Source organism: Anguilla anguilla, chromosome 13, assembly GCF_013347855.1.
Source record: "Anguilla anguilla isolate fAngAng1 chromosome 13, fAngAng1.pri, whole genome shotgun sequence".
Lineage (NCBI taxonomy): Eukaryota > Metazoa > Chordata > Actinopteri > Anguilliformes > Anguillidae > Anguilla > Anguilla anguilla.
In genome coordinates, this window is record NC_049213.1 from 12,781,714 (window position 1) to 12,801,731 (window position 20,018).

Consider the following 20,018-nt stretch of genomic DNA (forward strand, 5'->3'; position numbering starts at 1 on the left):
GACCATATTTACATCTTTAAATGTCCAACTTAGGTACCAACCTAGGTACCAACATGACCAGTACAGAGGCATCTGAGTGTGAAGTTTCCCAGCTGTCTGAGAGGGGGGATGCCTTTGGCACGGGCCACAGACCTTAAAATGTCTTTGCAGAAGGTTCCCTCTGCCAGTACCTGCATATGCAGTAGTATAACATAGTACATGCATACCCAGTACTTCATTTTCATTTAGCAGTTGCTCTTATTTACAGTGAGTAATACAAACACAGTAGGTCTTCAAGAACACAGTACTTGTAGTACTACTTATAATGGCTATTAAATAACAGCAATGACCCTGCATCTCAGTATATCTGCTATAATGTAGTTAGAAGAGCAAACAGATGGATCTATGCATTACACTTTTATTTCTTGTTAAATATACCACCTTTTAAAAAAGAGAGAAACCATCTTCTAAAACCAGCATATGAAGATGGAATTTAATTTCCAGCAACCTGAAATGTGTGCAAGACATACTGTAGTTAGTCTGTGGACAAGCATGCAGTTAAATGCAAAAGTAATGGGACAGTGACACAGTTTTGGCTCTGTACTCCTGCATATCAGATTTGAAATTAAACAGTGATTATGAGGACTACACGGATCACCCAGTATGGATATAAATACCCTCAAATTAAAAACTGACAGTCTGCACTTTAACCTCATATTCATTTTTTATTTCAAATCCAATGTGCTGGAATGCAGAGCCAAAGCTACTAGAATTGTCTCACTGTCCCCATGCTTTTGCATATTTCTGTAACTGGAAAAAATGCCCATCTGGGGCTGTACATCAGGATCTTGCTATCAGTCGCTGCATGGCACTCAAACTGGCTCTTGGATATCACCATATGAACAGGATCTGTGTGTCATAAATGACCACAATCTAAAGATATTTTAATGTGAGATACAGCTCTTGCTGTAGAGGGAATGTTATTTTGCTGTTCTGCATGCTTCGTTCTATGCCCCCGCCCACCGCCAGAAAGCCTTCAGAGCCATTTCCCCATCTTCACCCTCCTCATCCCTCTGGTCACTGCCTGCAGAGACACAATGCCCCCGTCAAAAACGATACAACTGCAAGCCCTGATTACTTCAGATGATGATGTAACAATACATGGCAATATAATAATTTGCATGACCACGTGATATATTACAGACCCCATGTGGATACATTGAAGTGTAATGGAGAAATAATATGACTTGAGCCATTGTAGTGGCCTTCATATTTACATGCAGTTGGATTTAAAGTGGAATTATGGGAAAATGTTCCCTTTTAAACGTTTGAAGTGTAGGTTTTTTGGAATGATTTTAGAGTGCAGGTCCAACTCAAGTCACAGTTCTGCATCATTTTGATTTTTCAAGTGCCCCACAGGTCATCGTTACAGTTTTCCACCGACTGAGAATCAGTCATGGTGCACTTGCAATCCAGAGCTTTCTCAATCATCTCCATGTTTTTCATTTTCATTGTCAAACCCCCTGTCATGCAATCAGTGGCCAAAATAATTGTGGTCAGCATCTTTCACGAGAGGGCGTGTTGTTGATCTCACTTTGCGCTCTCGTTCCAGCTACAACACTTTCACCAGCAGCAAAACCCTCAAGAACTCCCGTCTGGTCAGCCAGAAGGACGACGTGCACGTCTGCATCATGTGTCTCCGCGCAGTGATGAACTATCAGGTATCCCCCCCGCCCCGACCGCAGCCTCGTGGCTGTAAATCACACACGCCGGAACTGTCCATTCTCGTGCGACGCCCTCTAGTGCGAGGGAATGGCATTACAACAACAGTTGTCCCATTTTCAAGTCATTTTTCTTCCCATAAAAATAACTGGCTGGTTGTACTTTGTTACACCAAGCCGAGAAACCTGCATTCTGGTGCATTATATATTCATTTACAGTATTTTCGCAGGCTTTTTTTATTCAACAAATAAGTTCATGTTGGGTTTTTCTACAATCGTGTTTTCAATGATAAGCGTGCGTCAGGAATGCTGAGTGGCTCATCCTAACAGGGCACTGTTCCAGGGCACGGATGGCCCCCGTGGTCTCCCCCCTGACTTTTCGACCGCAGTGTGAAAAATAGCGGGGGTGACATCATGTGGTTCAGAGGAGAGCGCACGGTCGTCTCTTTGCCCTCCCGAGTCGACAGCGGAGGTTGCAATGAGTGAATGCCAAAATAGGACAAAAAGGGAGGGGAAAGGCATAAAGAAGTGTTTGTTAGTCTCGGGGTCCATTTTAATGTCTTCTCTCTTCTATCCTTTGTAGTACGGCTTCAACATGGTCATGTCACACGCTCACGCCGTCAACGAAATTGCCCTTAGTTTGAACAATAAAAGCTCCAGGTAAGCGAACAGCATCTTGCCATGCCAGATTTAACTGAACTGAACTGAACTGAATTGTGGGTTAAATTGGAATAACAGCTGGAATAAATTTAACCTGCTGCAGTTAAGTGTAAAATCAAAATGGATTTTGCTGCATCTGCACATTTATTATTTATTAATTTAATATGTATTATTATTATTAATTTAGCAGATGCTCTTATCCAGAGCAGCTGACAACATATCAGCGTGTATAATGAGGGTGAAAGAACAACAGTATAGGCCCAATTTTTCCCATAGAACAATCAAGGGAACAATTTTATAACTGTTAAATATTGTACTAAATGATGAAACTGGTACAATAGAAATGTCCTTCCTAGTGATGTCATAGGCGTAATGACAACATGCTGACTACACAACCCTCCTTATCACCCACATATGCATTGTCAGACGAGGTGACCGAGTGGTTAAGGTGATGGACTGCTAATCCATTGTGCTCTGCACGCGTGGGTTCAAATCCCATCCTCGTCGCACGTTTCGTTGTTATGTTTATTTTCTCATTATAAAAACTGAGCCGACGAGGGCATAGAATTTAGAAACTGTACGCTGAGATCTAACTGGAATATAAATATAAAAACCCACAGACATTCGTAAATGTCCAATAGCCTTACGATTTCACACAGAGCTTTACAATTTTGCATGAAACCCTTTGTTTCAATTCCAGTCAATCAATTAACAGTCGCTGCTATCCAGAGAAACTTACAGTTGTTTCTCTGGATATAAGAGGGGCCTGATCCTTACATCCGTGTGAGTTTAAGAAATACAAAGTGCAATATCACCAAGAAGGCACAGGTCTGTCTATAATCAGTGCTTAAAGTTTGCATAAACCAAACAAACCAACAATTAGTATTTGTCAACAAAAGTAAAAACCACTATACGTCTTTACACAGCTGTACACCTGTAACATTGCTACCCCAAAAGGAAATTCTTGAAGAAAGAATATAGCTTAAGACAGCCAGGGAACATGGATATATACTTAATATACATAGACAATGTGCATAGTTATGCATGGATGAATATATGCACGTATGTATGTACATGTGCTTGTATGCGTGTATGTATTTTTTAATTTCTGTGACAGTCTCCTTAAAAATATTACAAAAATCTCCCTAGTTAAAAAAACACCCCTTGCTAAAAAACACTGGAAAACTTCCCTTCCCTAAGTCACTCCTACATGATACAGCCAAATGTATCTTTCCTGGAAATGGTACCTTTTAGTTTTACCTTTGGGAAACTTGACAATAAAAGACATTAGAGTACATGTAATAACTACATTACAAGCAGTGGGACGTGTCACTGAAAGTAGAACTCCAAAGTCAGCACCATGCACCACTCAGCCACTCTGTAAAGTTGCTGAATGTCGTGTCCTTCAGACGTGATACTGTATCGTGTGCCAGATATTTCACTTCAAATTGTGTGGTTCTTGAGTAGAGATTCCCGTACAGGACCGAGTTTGTGAAGCAGTGTTCTGTCCTTGGTACAGTGGTCTGAGTTCTGCTTTAGGTACGACAGGTCTGAGGTTCAAGACCTCTGTGAGCCCATACTGAGTGTGATCTTACGGCCATTTAACTTATGTGGGCAAAGTCAAATGGCAGGAATAACACGGTTGGTGAACAGCTGACTGGTAGTTGGGCTGATTTTTGTTTCGGCTTCCCTGTGTGTATCTCCCCTGTTAATGCGGGATTCCTCGTGTCCATCCCTTTGTTTTCAGGACTAAAGCCCTTGTCCTGGAGCTTCTGGCCGCAGTGTGCCTAGTGAGGGGGGGCCACGAGATTATCCTGTCTGCCTTCGACAACTTCAAAGAGGTAAAGCTTAACTGTTTAGCCTGGCTTGACTCCCCCCCCCCCCACCCCCACCCTCCGCATTTTTGTTTCTGGGAGCCTGATTCCTTCGTGCATTTTTGGTGTGTAATACAGGACAGTGTGTTTTTTCTTCTCTCGGGAAAACAAATTGAGCCTGGGCTGGTTTTTGTTTTTGTGCCGGAAATGGCAGTTTATTTTGTTTTTTTCTTTCCCTGTCTTTTCCCAGAGTGTGGGAGTTTGACTACAGAACCACATCGTAAACACAGTAAAGCCTGGCTTAACTCCACACTTAACTGTAGTGCTGCCCTCTCCCCTGCATTGTTACTGTGAGCCAGGTCAAACGCCACAGTTAAGCCTGGCTTAATTTTGCATTTAGGAAGCATGACCGAAAACAGCCAAGAAGACCAAGGCACTCCCATCTTATGTTAAAAACCCTTTATTCAGAAGTTACTGTCTTGGTACTACTTGCCTTCAACAATATAAAGCATATCTGTAACTGCAGAGCAGTCACATTCACATTCAACATGAACAGCCATACAACAGCTAAGCTAATTAGTTAAGCAAGAGGGGGGGCACATAACAGTCGTCAGAGGAGCACATCAGAGAAGTTCAAGTTTCCTTGAACTGATTCATTTCACATGTAGAAATAAATGGTACAACTCTTAAAGTACTTTGTGGAAAGTGTTTCTCCCATAATCGTAGACAGATATAGCACATTGGTAAGCAGAGGCATGGTTTCTGAATGCGTCATCTTCATATTGCTAGTTTGGCTTGGACTGGAATATGGAGTCAAAATGCAGAATGCCCTGTGGAAAGTTAGGTGCTTTTTTGATGTACAATGCAGGACATTGTGCTTTCTTCCCACAAGAGGAAAATGGCTGCCCGGAGCCTGAACTGCTTTCTGTTTTTGTGTAGAAAATGGTTTGTTTATTTTCTCTCTCTCTCAGTTTCTCTCTCTCTCTCTCGCTCTCTCTGTCTGTCTCTCTCTCTCACTCGCTCTCTCCTCAGTGTGTGGGAGTCTGGCTACAGCTGGCTCGCTCTCCCTCCTTATTTTCATTTTTCTCTCTTCCCATGAATTCCCATAATTAGGAACAAGCTGTGTCGCGAATAGTAACTTTGCGTCTTGCAGGGACGGTGTGGGCCGACGGTAATGTCAGGCTCCGCTGGATTATGCCCTGGGGAACTCAGACAGCAGTCAAGTGGCTCTGAGAAGCTGCACACTCAGTGTTGATCCACAGGGGCGTCGTATTGGGGGTGGGGGGGGGCATGTTAGGCTGATTCCAAGGGCCCTGACTAACAGGGGCCCTCAAGAAATTGTGCTGTAATTGTGCAGGGATGGGATGGCCTGGGGATGGTGGGGACCAATGTGAGATGTTTTCATGGGGCCCAAAATCCCTGGTGGCACCCCACCCAGAACAAAGAATTGAAACAGTCCTGCTGGTTTAAAGTTTAATACTCAGATGGGGAGTTTGTAAACTTACATGCATCCATCTCACTGTGTCTGTAAATGTAAGTAAAAATATTTGATACCGCTTTACTGTGCAAAAGGTTATCCCCCTTTTTCACCCAACTACCACTCTGGATGACGGGGAACCAGAGGTGTAGTCCTTTAGTGTGGTGACTATGCAGCTAAAAGCGGCAACTAGACTAGCCTTGTCCTCGTGTGTGCCCTGCCAGATCAGCAGAGGATGCGGCTGAGGGCTGCCATCGTACGTTTGAAATCAGGGGGAGAAAATGAATAGCAAAGAAATGGGAAATGAAACGTTCTCTCATTTCTAGCTTCTTTTCTGTTTAATATGGTGCTGGTCTGTAATTTTGTTTTGTCTGTGACTAAGAGGAACACATAGAAGGGTCCAAAAGTAAATTGTGCTTCAGTGCTCTGCAGTGCCACACTGTGGTAACACCACAAATGCCTGCCACGCCATCATCTTTCACACTGTGTACGTGTGATGGTAAAACAAATTAAACAGCTTGACGCCTACAGTAGCTGCATCGCCGCCCAGCTGGCCAGCCCTGAATCATAACATTGTTGTGTCGACGGTGTCCTCCCTCAGGTGTGCAAGGAGAAGCACCGCTTCGAGAAACTGATGGAGTACTTCCGCGGCGAAGACGGGAACATCGATTTCATGGTGAGGGGCGCCTGGGACCCGTGCGCTTTCGGCCAGCCGGTCTGGGGCGCGCTTGAACCCTCACGTGAGTTCCGTGTGTCCCCAGGTGGCCTGCATGCAGTTCATCAACATCGTGGTCCACTCGGTGGAGGACATGAACTTCCGCGTGCACCTGCAGTACGAGTTCACCAAGCTGGGGCTGGACGACTTCCTGGAGGTGCGGTGTCTATGCACAGCGTCAAACCGATACCGTAACAATGAAAAATGCATCTTCACCTTTACTAAGCAAACATTGTAATAATGTATAATTCATCTTCAACATTACTAACCCAACACTGTAAAAATTTAAAATACATTTTCACCTTTAATAATTCGACACTGCAGTAATGTAAAATACATCTTTGTTGTTACTAACCCAACAGTGTAATAATGTTAAATACGTATCCACCTTTACTAACCCAACACTATAATAATGTAAAATGAATCTTAAACTTTATCAACCCAACACTGTAACATGTAAAAAGCATCTTCAACTTTATGAACCAAACACACTAATGTAAAATTTATCTTTACCTTTAACAACCCCACACTGCAACAATGCAAAATATCTCTTCACCTTTAACAACCCCACACTGTAACAATGTAAAATTGTTAAAATCTTCCTTATAAAATTCAAGTGCACGTTTTCTGTTACCAGACCAACACTGCAAACATACAAAACACTTGGGCTATGTTTCATTTTGAGACGTAATTGGATGAATAATGGAGCAATGCTGAGTTTGAGTGCGTTTCCTCCCCCCCAGAAGTCCAGACACACGGAGAGCGATAAGCTCGCGGTGCAGATCCAGGCGTACCTGGACAACGTGTTCGACGTCGGGGGGCTGCTGGAGGACGCAGAGACCAAGAACGTGGCCCTGGAGAAGGTGGAGGAGCTGGAGGACCATCTGTCTCACGTAAGATAGCCCACTGCCGCTCACAGCCGTGCTGATGTTCATTCATTTACTGCAACACACAAATGCTAGTGTAGCGGCTGGTCGCTACAACGACATTGACTAATGCAGGTGGGTTTATAATGTTCTCTCTTAAAAATTTCATCACTTCACAAAATTATAATAAGAAATAGGATTATTGTTAGTCCAGTGTTAGTCCAACTTTAGTCCAATATTAGTGTTCGTCCAATTTATTTCTCATTTTGGAGGTCAAACTGGGAATATCCTTATGTATTTTAAGTCCTTAAAGCCCAATAGCCTTGAAATTAGACGCAGGCGAAGCAAAGGATCTAACAATAACATTCTCTTAAACTATTACCTTTTTCTGTCATTTATTCAAGGTGTAGCACTATATCCCATATACCGTTTTAATGCTTAGACTCTTCACACTTTGATGCAAAATAACCTCTCCAAAAATGGATAAAATGCTATTTGCATTTAAATTTGTCCATTTTTCAACAGAGCCCTGATAGAAATGTTAGAATAGGAACAAATGACATGATGCAAAAGCATTATAACACACTTTGGTATGCACATCTAAATTTGTAATCACACACTCCTGTACTTCAATAAAACCACTTTTTTCTGTACTCTGCACTCAGTAATTTTTTATAATTTTACTCTACAGTATGTAATCTTCAGTGCTGTTGGGCTCGGAGGAACCTCCCTCCCTCTCCTCTTCCAGCTCACTCCACAAATCCATATTCGCTCGGCAAGGATATGCCTCAGCCATGCTGAGAAGTTCCCAAGATTAATAATGTTTTCCAAAAAAATGAAGGAACGCAACAATTACACCTCACCGGGTGCATGTCTTTTCCTGCTAGCACTGGCTGAATGCGTATAGCTGTGACAATGCACCCGAACATGCTCTCAATTGTTGTTCCAAACATCCAATGTGACATTCATACATTGTTGGACATCTTATACTGTCCTCTACTGGATAAATTAAACCTGAATGAACTAGAGAAGGCCACAAAGGTATAAACATTGGCTTATTATTGGCTTTTTCTTATTGCGATGAAAGAATTTTTTTTGATGCTGAAAGAATATATTTATGAACTTTTACCAGTTTTCACCTGCCATGGATCCCAGCTTTCCTTTCTGTTTGTACCTTAAAATCATTTCATTTAAGGCCCACGGTGAGATAAAAGCAGTGAAAAGCATTGATTATATTAAAGTATCTGCTTCAATATGTTAAATGCAAAGCAAAAACATAAGCTGGAAGGGGCTGTTACACTATATGACCAAAAATATCTGGACACCCCTTGGTCTGAGGTTGTTTTTCATGGTTTGGGCTAGGTAAATCTAGACGATTCTGTGCTTCCAACTTTGTGGCAGCAGTTTGGGGAAGGCCATTTCCTGTTTCAGCATGACAATGCCACCGGGCACACAGCAAGGTGCATATGGAAATGGATGTGTCAAAAACGGTGTGGAAGAACTTGACTGGCCTGCACAGAACCCTGACCTCAATCCCCTCCAACACCTTTGGGATCAACTAGAAAGCCAACAGCGAGCCAGGCCTAATCGCCCAATCAGTGCCTGACCACACTAATGCTCGTCTGGCTGAACGGAAGCAAATCCCTGCAGCAATGCTCCGACATTTAGTAAAAGCCTTCCCAGAAGAGTACAGGTTGTTATAGCAGCAAAGGGTCGGCCAACTCCTTATTAACGCCCACAATTTTCCATGAAATGTTCGATGTCAGGTGTCCACATACTTTTGGTTGTGTAGTGTATATAATGATGTAAAAAAAACATTATTGACTAGTACTCCTTCTTGTTCAAGTCACTCCAAGCATCTTGATTAAATCATTTTTAATCAGTTCTGCAAAACTGCAACTGTAAAGGAGTGATAGGTAGAGAGCCCCGTGTGGCGGTGCCGGGAACTACACATGTCAACGCCGGTGTCAGTCGCCGTGCCAACCATCCTTCCAGCAGTACTCCAGCTCGGCCGTGCACACCCCGGCTGGATAAACAAAGCGTTTGATTCTTGCCCCTCCTGCTCTTTTACGCCGTCCAGTCCTCCTGCGGCCCACGCCGCACTGCTGCATTCCTCTGGAACACCGTAGCCCGAAAGGTCGCCCCTGACACGCGCCACCAGGGGAACGGACAAAAACAGGCTTTTTGGTGTCAGGGCTCAGGAATTATGAGGGAGGGAAGCCACAGGGTCGCCTAAAAAGCCTCGTGGCATTTGAAGCCTCTCCCGAAATCCAGAAAGCAGAAAGCTGGACTGTCCGTATCGCTTGCTGCGTCATGCTGCTGGGACTCTCCCATTTCTTCAAGCTGTTGCTGATGGAAGGACGGAGTGAGAGAGCGAGAGAGAGAGGAGGCAAGAGAGAAGGGGCGTGGAGCTGAAATAGACGGTTGCGTATCTGTCTGTGGGATCGGTCCTCCCTCTCGCTCTTCCTGTTTTCTCTTTCTCCGGTCTCTGCTGTTTGTTTTCTTTCTATTCATCCTCTCAACCTGTCCTCTACTTTCTTTGGGCCTCTCCGCCCCTCCCTCGCTCCCTTCCTCCTTCCCTCCCTCCCTAGCTCTCTGTGACCCTCCTGATCTCCCTGGCAGGTGACGGAGAAGCTGCTGGAGGTGGAGAATGAGACCATGACGAAGGTGGCCGAGCTGGAGAAGCAGCTCCTACAGAAAGACAAGGACCTGGTGGCCATAAAGGTGGGGTCAAAGGGCTTGTTCTCTGAAAAAGCTCATCTGTAGGATGAGGAACAGCATCATTATGGCCAACATTGAGTGTGCTTTTTGAGTTAAGTGTACCAACACTGAGTGTGCAACTTTCTAAAGTTTAACAGACTAGATTTCCAGTTAGATATTTTGCTGTATGTGTATTGTACATCTGTTGCATTGTATCAAGCTGTTGTGCATTGCATAGCGATGTTAATTTTCCATATTTTGTCAGAGATTAACTGTGTGCCGTTGAACATGAATAGCATTATTGAAATATATCAGGTGGCCTCATTATTATATTGTTAACAAGTTGTTATTGTTAGTGAAGTTGGATGTCTTCGCATTAGAACTGGAGCGTCTGTCATTGTGCGTTGCTGCTATATCATTGCAATGGACTCAAACAACTGTGTTCCACGGCGCCCCCCGGTGGCCGAGCAGGAGACGTACGAGTCGACCAGCTCGCAGGTGAACACGCTGCGGCGGATGATCGAGGAGAAGGACGCGGCGTTCCGGCGGCGGGCCGACCTGGAGAAGCGGCTGCGGGAGCTGGAGCAGCAGGGGAGCGTTGGCGTGCTGAGGGGGGGCGGCTGCGAGGCCCTGGGGGGCGGCGGCGGCGGCGGCGGCGCCGTGTGCGGGACTGTGGGAGGAGTCACAGGAGCACCAGAGCTGCTTGGGCCGGAGGGGCTCGGGGCGGACCCCTCCGCGGACCTGGAGCCCCCGCCTCCGCCGCCTCCACCGCCCCCTCCACCCCCGCCCTTACCCTCTAGCTCAGGTACTGCACTGCTCCACCTGAAGGTTGAGATTGAGATTGTGGTTTCATGTACTGTCTTCTAATGAGAAAATTAATTTTCACAGCAGTCTGTTGACATTCAGTATATACACCCAGATGCTTTTGACGAAGACACATAACCCACTCCTTAGACATGACAGAATAATGTACTGTTATGTAACTGTTCAGTGGACTATACACACAAAATGTCTCTTGAATTTGACAGTCTTTCACTGGGGCCAGCAATGGAGCCTTTCAGAGAAGCTATACATGGTTTATTGTGCTTTTTCAGCAAGGGTGTTTGGTTCTCTCACTGTGCTGCATGGCCGTAGCTGCAGCTGTAGCTGTAGCAAAGCGAGTCCGTTAACCAGAAGGTATTGATCACACCCAAAGGGTTAATGGGAAGCAAGTCGACAGAAAAGTGCCGTTCGGAAATACTGCTGTAGTAACTGTGGGTCGTGAAGTCGGGTTGTTCTCGTAGGCCAGAGCGAACTTTCAGAGCTGCTGGAGCCAGTGCAGGCAGGACCACGGTGTGTTAAAAGGCACGGTCGGTGATCCTGAGTAGGTTGTGAGGACCTTTATGTGGTTGTGAGGTTGTGAGGACCTTTATGTGGTTGTGAGGTTGTGAGGACTTTTGTGTGGTTGTGAGGACTTTTGTGTGGTTGTGAGGTTGTGAGGACGGCAGATGTCCTGGGGCTGGGCCGTGCCATCTCAGACAGGAAAGGGGAAAGGGAGTTTCCTCAGACTGTGCAGCCGCTGAGAGTTCTCACCGGGGAGGAAACGGCCTGGCTTTGCGAGTCAGGAAAGAGCGTGTGGGTCCGGGCTGATTCCACAGCGTCCGTCTGCTGTGATGCTCTTTGTGGAGTGGCCTCCGCGACCCTGACCAGGAACAAGCAGCTTAAGAAAACCGATGGATGGATGGATGGATGGATGGATATATGTTATTCTGATTCTGTGCAGAATATGGGCAATAAAGGAAGGATTAGGTACACTTGCAAGAAGAAAAAAGTGCAATCCAGGATGAAAGAACATACAATAGAGGAAGAGACCCTCTACTCAAAGAAAGACCCTTGCGGGTCCATTGAAAGACCCAACACTTGCATTGATGTTTTGGCATAGCTTCACCTTCAAATCTTCAACCAAATCTATAAACGACACATCACCCACCCCATTACACATGAATAAGAAATACACACTGCAGAAAGCAGTCTTTAAATGGTCTCATTTAAAAATTGAGCAATGTTTACACTGTTTTTAGTACCTTTCACAAACAGTTTGTCATATTTTGATATTCAAAATATGTTGTCATCGTGCTTATTCCAGAAGCGCCCTACTCAGTTTTCAGAATGTTTTTATCTTTCGTTCACGCAGGGGAGTTCATGCCAGCTCCGCCCCCTCCACCCCTGGCCCCACCTCTGCCAGGAACATCCCCGTCTGTCATTCTCAGCGTTGGCCTATCAGGTGAGCGCTGTTGGTATGGATACAGTTCTTTTAGTGTCTACTGGCTTTCGCCAGTAGACACTAGTAGTGGGATGGCCACCAGCGATCTGCGATCAGTATCAGTGACAATGTATCTCAACTAGCCGCAATAATGCGAAAATCCATTTCAGTGATATTCTTGAGTAGGGATGTATTTGAATCTGAATACTGTATTCAGGAAAGCATGAATAATGCGATGGAAACAGATATTTCTTCTACCCGAAGTTGCTCGTTATTATTTGGATTCGGGGGGAAAAAAGTCAGCTCCATTTCGAGTTCTCATAGCCTCTATCTAACGTTACATGGGCAGAGAGAGAGAGAGTATCTGGAACTCCGGCACATAGCAGCTGCCTCGTGACTATATAAATCTATAAAAAATCAATAAATATAGAAGTAACCATATATAGTCATTGTTGGTAACCTGTTGTTTAAGTGGAATAAACCCCTCCGGGCTGTCCCATTATTGGAAAATAATGTACTTCGGGGCCGGTTAAGCAACCCTTGGCTTCGCCTCGGCCGCATCACCACCCCTGTCGTACATGTAAGGAATAAACCACGACGGGCTGTCCCGTTATTGGAAAACCCTCTGAAACGGGTTTTCCAGCTAGCTTTATGATAGTGTGACGTCCGGGGGCTGTTCCGGCAGGCTGCACCGGCAGCTCCCAGAATGCACGGCGCGTGGACTTTTGTAAATAGTTTGTGTGGGACTGTAAATTGTAAATACATTTAAAAAGTGAATTTATCGTGTGTAAATATGTGTTCTTGTGCTAGCTGAATTGTGTTTGTTGCTTTTAGTTTAGTTTTATATGTTACCTTGAGCGAACCAGCGGTGCTCTACAGGGGGGGCTTCTCTGCTGGGCACTATTGCAAAATTTGAGGATTGTCTTACTTTCTGTTTTGTTCCTCGATAAAGTTTTATTGAGTTTCAAACTGCCTATGAGTCAGCTCCCTGATGGAGCTCTGTCTCACTGGCCGAACAACGCCCCTTAGCAGTGATATAATAACCATATACCACAGCCTATTGTGATCTATTGCTTTCTAAGGGAGAAACAGAAAGAAAATCAGTACCTGAAACCTATAACAGAAAGCAATGTTACTGTAACTGAAAAGTTATTTTAGTGAAAGATTTAAGATACCTAACAACTTAAACTGAGAAGTAAACAGTTGTTTTGAAGTAAACAGGCATTTCAGTGATAAACATGTGACTCCTCATACAGAGAGGAGCACAGATTATGGTGTCTCAGGCGTCTCAGTGATAATCAGGAGCTGAGGTCCTGATGGAAACTTGGACCCTTGTTGATTTGCAGCCATCAGGATTAAGAAGCCGATAAAGACTAAATTCCGGCTGCCGGTGTTCAACTGGACCGCGCTCAAGCCCAACCAGATCAACGGGACCGTGTTCAACGAGATCGACGACGAGCGAGTCCTGGAGGTACGAGGCGGCCTGCACACCTGTGTGACGCAACACGACACTGCTGCCCAGCACAGCTCTCCCGTGTATTGGCTCATAGCATTTGCTGTGGTGTGCGTGTGTGTTTGTGGTTGTGTGTGTGTGTACGCACTTGTGTGTGTGTATGTACGAATGTGTGTGTGTGTATGTGTGTGTGCGGTTGTGTGCGTGTACACGTGTGTGTGTGTGTGTGTGTGCGTGTGGTTGTGTGTGTGCATATGTGATTGTTCAAATGTGGCATTATAGTTTTAGTAAGTAGAGTTCTTTAGAAAGAGTGTGTGTGTGTGGATGTATGGGTCTTTGTGTCAGTGAGTGTATGTGCGTGTTTTACGTGTATGCATGTCTGTGCCTGCGTGTTTGCGTGCGCATAGGTGGGTTTGTATGTGCGTGTGTGTGTTTGTATGTATGTGTGTATGTGCGTGTGTGTGTTTGTATGTATGTGTGTGTGTTTGTGCGTGTGTGTGTGTTTGTATGTATGTGTGTGTGTGTGTGTGTTTGTATGTATGTATGTGTGTGTGCATAACAAGAGACCCTCTTTCTGATGGCAGGAGCTGGACCTGGAGAAGTTTGAGGAGCTCTTTAAGACCAGAGCCCAGGGCCCGGTCATTGACCTGTCCGGCCCCAAAACCAAGGCCCTGCAGAAGGCAGCCAACAAGGTGACCCTGCTGGACATCAACCGCTCCAAGAACCTAGCCATCACCCTGCGCAAGGCCGGCAAGAGCACCGAGGAGATCTGCAGAGCCATTCAGACGTGAGTACCGCCCTCTATGGGCTGGGGTCTGTTACTGCGTTTATGTAGTTGGTCAAATGGAGAATCGCTGCAGCTTTTTATAACATTGTAGTAAGGCACGTGATGGAGGAAAATCAATTTTGTAGCAATGCTTTAAAAATTTATTTTAGTGGGGGGCAGTTCAAAGGGCTCTGACTGACAGGGGCCCTCAAAGAATATTAGAACATAAGTCAGGTCATTTATTTAAATTGCGTGGATGTCTCAGCACACTGTACATTTCAAACGAAATGAAAGATAGAAAACAACACAGAGAATGAGCCTCGACATAACAACCACAAAAAACAACAACAGTAATAAAAACACTCATTTAAGGCGTCTCTGACCGGTAGATGAAACCAGTCATGTTGGGCTGTAGGAGATTGAGAAAAGGTGTGACTTAACAGAACTAGCATGCCTAATTGATGTGGGAAGAGCATTCCAGAGGGGGGGAGCGGGGTATCGGGTTGCTCTGCTCCCAGCTGATTGTTTATTGAATGTGGGGAGTGGCAAGTAGCCTGAGTCTTGGGGAGTGCAGGGTGGGTGCTGGTGTGTATGCTGCAGTAAGATCAGAGAAATAGAACAGCGCCAAGCCCTGCAAGACTGTATACTGAAATGAGCCCTAGCTTGTACTGGCAGCCGGTGGAGGGAGGACAGAATAGGACTTCTGTGATCGTGGTTTCTGCTTTTTGTTAGGATTCTGGCCGCAGCATTTTGAACAAGCTGACGAGTTTTAAGAGTATTGTTAGGTGGACCAGGGAAAAGGACAATAATTTATTCTGGAGGATAAAACCGCATGTACTAGGACTTCGGCATCGGTCATTGTTGAGATGCTGTCGTAGTTATGGCCTTAATGGGAGTCATAGAGTCTTCTGGGGTGGTGGGGCCCAATGTGAGATCTTTTCATGGGGCCCAAAATAAGTGTCAGCTCTCCTTTTTAAAGTGAATATTTTCCATTTATCACATTCTTAATACAAATATTTTCTTATTATTTCCATCCATATGCTAAAAATGTAACACATTAGAAAGGACTTTTTCTAGAATTAGAAAATCAATCCGACCTTATTTTAAAGTCAAGCTTTTCTGTGGTTGATTATTATTGAAACGTCTACATCCCTTCATTTTCACGCACCAATAACACTATGTGTACATCTTATCTACCAAAGGAATTATGCACACTTACCCTGACCACCAGTAGAATGCAACCCTCATACTGTACCCACCAAGTGAAGAGGGCACTCTACAGACCCAAAGAGCAGGGTGTAAGTTCTGGGGAGATGGATAGAGAAAAATGGGGTTAGAAAATTGGATTAGAAGGTTTACACTTTAGTTCTCGACAGCAAAACAGCGTGGTTGTTTCATACAACAGTAACACACTGGCAGCTTTTGGCAACTTTGGTGTAAAGGGGGTCAGTGTCTTTAAGGAACCCCCCCCCCCCCTCCCCGCGCAGGTTCGACCTGAAGGCGCTGCCGGTGGACTTTGTGGAGTGCCTGATGCGCTTCCTGCCCACGGAGGCGGAGAGCAAGCTGCTGCGGGGGTACGAGCGGGAGCGGCGGCCGCTGGACCAGCTGGCCGAGGAGGACCGCTTCATGCTGCTCTTCAACAAGATCGAGCGCCTCACCCAGCGCATGAGCATCATCACCTTCGTGGGCAACTTCACCGACAACGTCACCCTCCTCACACCGGTAACCCCCTGCTGCGGTGACTCTGTGCTGCAACTGTCTCTCTCACTCTCTCTTTCTCTGTCTGTCCCTCTCTCTCTCGCTTTCTCTCTCTCTCTCTCTCGCTTTCTCTCTCTCTCTATCTCTATATCCCTCTCTCACCTCTCACTAGCCTTTACTTCTTGACTTATTACACAGCAAAATAGAATTTGAATAGGACCAGCTATGACAAAAGCTACTAACAAATCTATGAATTGGTGTAATCAGTTGACCAGTTCCAAAACAGTGGGATTGCAAGAGAGAGAGAGAGAGAGAAAACAGTGAACACAAGAGGAGAATCTCTTCTTCCCCACACGGTAGTCCTCCTTGGAGGAGCTAGCTCTCACATCGAGCACTCAGGCACAGTCAGCCCTGCGAGTCGTGCTGGTAAACCGTTCAAATGTATCCGCCAGAGGAGAAAGACGTTAATGCTCAGGCAGGCAGGGGTGTATGTTCAAGAGGTGACTTCTCTCCCTTTGCAGCAACTCAACGCCATCATCGCGGCCTCGGCCTCCGTGAAGTCCTCGCCGAAGTTAAAAAGGATGCTGGAGGTGGGTCTCTCACGGCTCGCAGGCCTCGCCGGGTCCTCCGTCTGAAACGCCTCCTTCTCCGCGTCGCCCTCCTTATTTATCGATGGCTGAGACGTCGTGTGCTTCATCTTGTCGGCTCTCTCGTTCACGCAGATTATTTTAGCCTTGGGAAACTACATGAACAGCAGTCGAAGAGGATCTGTCTACGGGTTCAAACTGCAAAGCCTCGATCTGGTAAGCCGTGGCCTCAGCCACACAGCCTGCACGGTTGTTCTTATCGCCTTTCAGGTCCAGAAAAAAAAACTTTCGTCCTTGGGTAGTCCACTTAGTACTCACAGTACACGTATAGTACCCCTGTCCTGGCGTCACAGCAATTACAGTACGTCCTAGAAATAGAATTGCTTACACAGTTGCATACTTGCTATGTGATCACTTTTAATCTGAAGCAATGCGGCATGATGCATGCCCTAGGAAAACTATTTCTCTGGTTCTCAACCTGAAAATCACATGTGGACAGCCTGATTCACAGACTGATAAAGACCATTAATTTAACTAATTGCAAAGACAAATGAAAAAATTGACCGCGATGGTGTCTGGTGCAGTCTCATCTCATACTTTGCTTCAACGGCTGGATTTTTACTGTTTTTCCTTTTTAGAAGGAGCCCTCACTGGTCTGTAGAGTAAATCTGGCCACACAGCTAAGTAAATTAGGTTTGAGAACCACAGCTGTAGATGAACCCGCTGATCTGCTAGCTGTGCAGCGATGCTAAAAGGTACCGTGCTCTGCCTGCAGCTGTTGGACACAAAGTCGACGGACCGGAAGATGACCCTGCTGCATTACATCGCCCTGATCGTGAAGGAGAAGTACCCGGAGCTGGCGAACTTCCACAACGAGCTGAACTTCATCGACAAGGCGGCCGCAGGTCAGGTCACGTGACTGCCCGTCCGCCGGCTGCCCGCGAGCACGTGGACGCGCGCGCGCCTGTGTGTGGTCCGTCCCGTGTGTGGTCGGCGTGTGTTTGTGTGAATGCGGTCGGTGACGTGGGCTGTGTGTCCGTGTGGGTGGCCTTGCAGTTTGGCGTGTGCAGTCAGTGCAGTGTGCGGGTGTGTTTATGCGCAGTGTGCGGGTGTGTTTGTGCGCAGTGTCTCTGGAGAACGTGCTGCTGGACGTGCGGGACCTGGGCAGGGGGATGGACCTGGTCCGCAGGGAGTGCGGCCTGCACGACCACGCTGTCCTCAAGGGCTTCCTCCACACCAGCGACCCGCAGCTGGACAAACTGCAGAGGGATGCCAAGACTGCTGAGGTGCGGACCCCAGTACAGACAAGCACAACTGACCCCAGTACAGACACTGCACATTATAGACCAGCACAACTGACCCCAGTGTAGACTATCCAAATTACAGACCAGCACAACTGACCCCAGTACAGACAACTCAAATTATGGACCAGCACAACTGACCCCAGTACAGACTACTGAAATTAGAGACCAGCACAACTGACCCCAGTACAGACTCTCCGCATTCCAGACCAGCACAACTGACCCCAGTACAGACCCTGCACATTACAGACGAAAACATACCCCTGTGCATACCCCTGTGCTTCTCAGCCCAAAGAGCATAGTTTACCGAAAGCCATGCCAGTACTGTCCGTTTGTTGAGGAAATGTGGGATTGTGTCACATGTGAGAACACCATGGACACTGGGGAAGAAAAGGCAGTGACTGAGTGTTGATGTGGTGTTAACATACGTACTCCACCTGTATCGCTGTCCTGCAGGAGGCCTTCGGCAACGTTGTGCACTACTTTGGGGAGACCCCCAAGACCACCCCTCCATCTGTCTTCTTCCCCGTGTTGGTGCGCTTCGTCAAAGCGTACAAGGTAAGAGGAAATGTGAAATGCGACGACACCCTCAGAGCAAACGCAGCGTTATCATATAAAAGCAACTTCTGGAGGGAAGTCTGAAGGCCGTGGGGTGTTTTTTTTCTTTCAGTTTGAGATGCCCAATCATAAATGCACCTCTGAAAACTCAAGAGTGTGCCAGGGAGGGAGAGAGTGAGAGAGAGAGAGAAGGAAAGAATGAGAGAGAGAGAGAGTGAGAAAGAGAGTGAGAGAGAGAGAGAGAGAGAGAAAGAGAGTGAGAGAGAGAGAGAGAGAGAGGGAGGGAGCGTGTAAATAACAGGAAAGGCCAGCTGGCCTGTTCACCAGGCAGCCCCGCCCTGTCCTACTCCACAGCTTCCTTCCTCAGATTGTTCTCCACCTGGATTTATGAACGCAGTTCAGAGAAACAGCAGAGGAACACCACCCCCTGCCCCACACCACCATCTCCTCCACCCAGGGCCTTTCTGCCAGCACACTGAGCCCCACTTTCACACACCTGCTCAGTCCTGTCTCTGACCAGGAAGAGTGCTCTTCACATGCGATCCTCCCGAGGCAGTGATGCTGACCAAAGGCCCACCCCCCCCCCGACATTCATTATTATTTTTTATACTTTTTTATTTATGCTAATTTATACTGTTAACATTACTGCCCTATACATGTATATATGTATAGATATAAAATTTGTATATATAATTCAATTATACACATAGCATATATATAGCAGCATGTGTTGGAAAGCTGTTGTCAAGTGAACCTTCCAGATCCTTTGGCATTGTCAACTTTAACTGTCACTAAAACGTAGCTTTTTGTCTAGAGTACTATATTATTAGGTCTCTGTGTCTCTCTTCTGTCTCAGGATGCAGTGGAGGAGAACGAGCAGAAGAAAAAACAAGAGCAGGCGCTGAGGGAGAAGCTCCTTGCTCAGGAGGCCAAACAGCAAGACCCTAAGGTGGAAAACACACACACACACACACGCACACACACACACACACACACACACATGCATGCACACACATACGCATGCACACACACACACACGCACGCATACACACATACACGCACACACACACACACACGCATGCACACACACATACACACACACACACACAGTCACCACACACACACGCGCACACACACACACGCACACACACACGCGCACATACACACACACACGCATGCGCACACACATACACGCACACACACAGTCACCACACACACACACACATTTTGACCATTGGGCTTAACACCACTTCTCTTATGCAGTACCCATTTAATGGCTGTTCAGCCAGAACTTAAGTTTAACATCTCATTTGAAGGGCAGGACTTCGTACAGTGCCCCCTTCACCAAGGGACAGTGTATTTTTATTTGATTCAAAGGGAATAGTGCCACCTACTGGCCATACCAGCGCCACTTCAAACAGTTGCTTATTAGCTTTAGCAGTTTGACATGAGAAGGCTACAAAGAGGCATGACTGCTGCCA

The 20,018-nt window shown here is 46.1% G+C and overlaps 1 protein-coding gene and 1 non-coding gene across 4 annotated transcripts in view; both read left to right on the forward strand.

The window, feature by feature from the left end:
- The window catches only part of LOC118211311 (formin-like protein 3), a 43,575-nt gene that overhangs the window by 18,376 nt on the left and 5,181 nt on the right, over positions 1-20,018 (forward strand). For all 3 annotated transcript variants that reach the window (XM_035388435.1, XM_035388434.1, XM_035388436.1), the window contains 18 exons: positions 1,592-1,700; positions 2,284-2,360; positions 4,108-4,201; positions 6,253-6,327; positions 6,413-6,523; positions 7,110-7,259; positions 9,855-9,956; positions 10,404-10,737; positions 12,106-12,195; positions 13,521-13,645; positions 14,212-14,414; positions 15,881-16,115; positions 16,613-16,681; positions 16,814-16,894; positions 17,454-17,583; positions 17,804-17,964; positions 18,436-18,537; positions 19,394-19,486. In XM_035388435.1, the coding sequence (XP_035244326.1) occupies positions 1,592-1,700; positions 2,284-2,360; positions 4,108-4,201; positions 6,253-6,327; positions 6,413-6,523; positions 7,110-7,259; positions 9,855-9,956; positions 10,404-10,737; positions 12,106-12,195; positions 13,521-13,645; positions 14,212-14,414; positions 15,881-16,115; positions 16,613-16,681; positions 16,814-16,894; positions 17,454-17,583; positions 17,804-17,964; positions 18,436-18,537; positions 19,394-19,486 (2,341 nt within the window). The remainder of the gene's footprint in view (positions 1-1,591; positions 1,701-2,283; positions 2,361-4,107; positions 4,202-6,252; positions 6,328-6,412; positions 6,524-7,109; positions 7,260-9,854; positions 9,957-10,403; positions 10,738-12,105; positions 12,196-13,520; positions 13,646-14,211; positions 14,415-15,880; positions 16,116-16,612; positions 16,682-16,813; positions 16,895-17,453; positions 17,584-17,803; positions 17,965-18,435; positions 18,538-19,393; positions 19,487-20,018) is intronic.
- On the forward strand, positions 2,786-2,867 carry trnas-gcu. The gene has a single exon. It is a non-coding gene; the product is annotated as a tRNA-Ser (tRNA).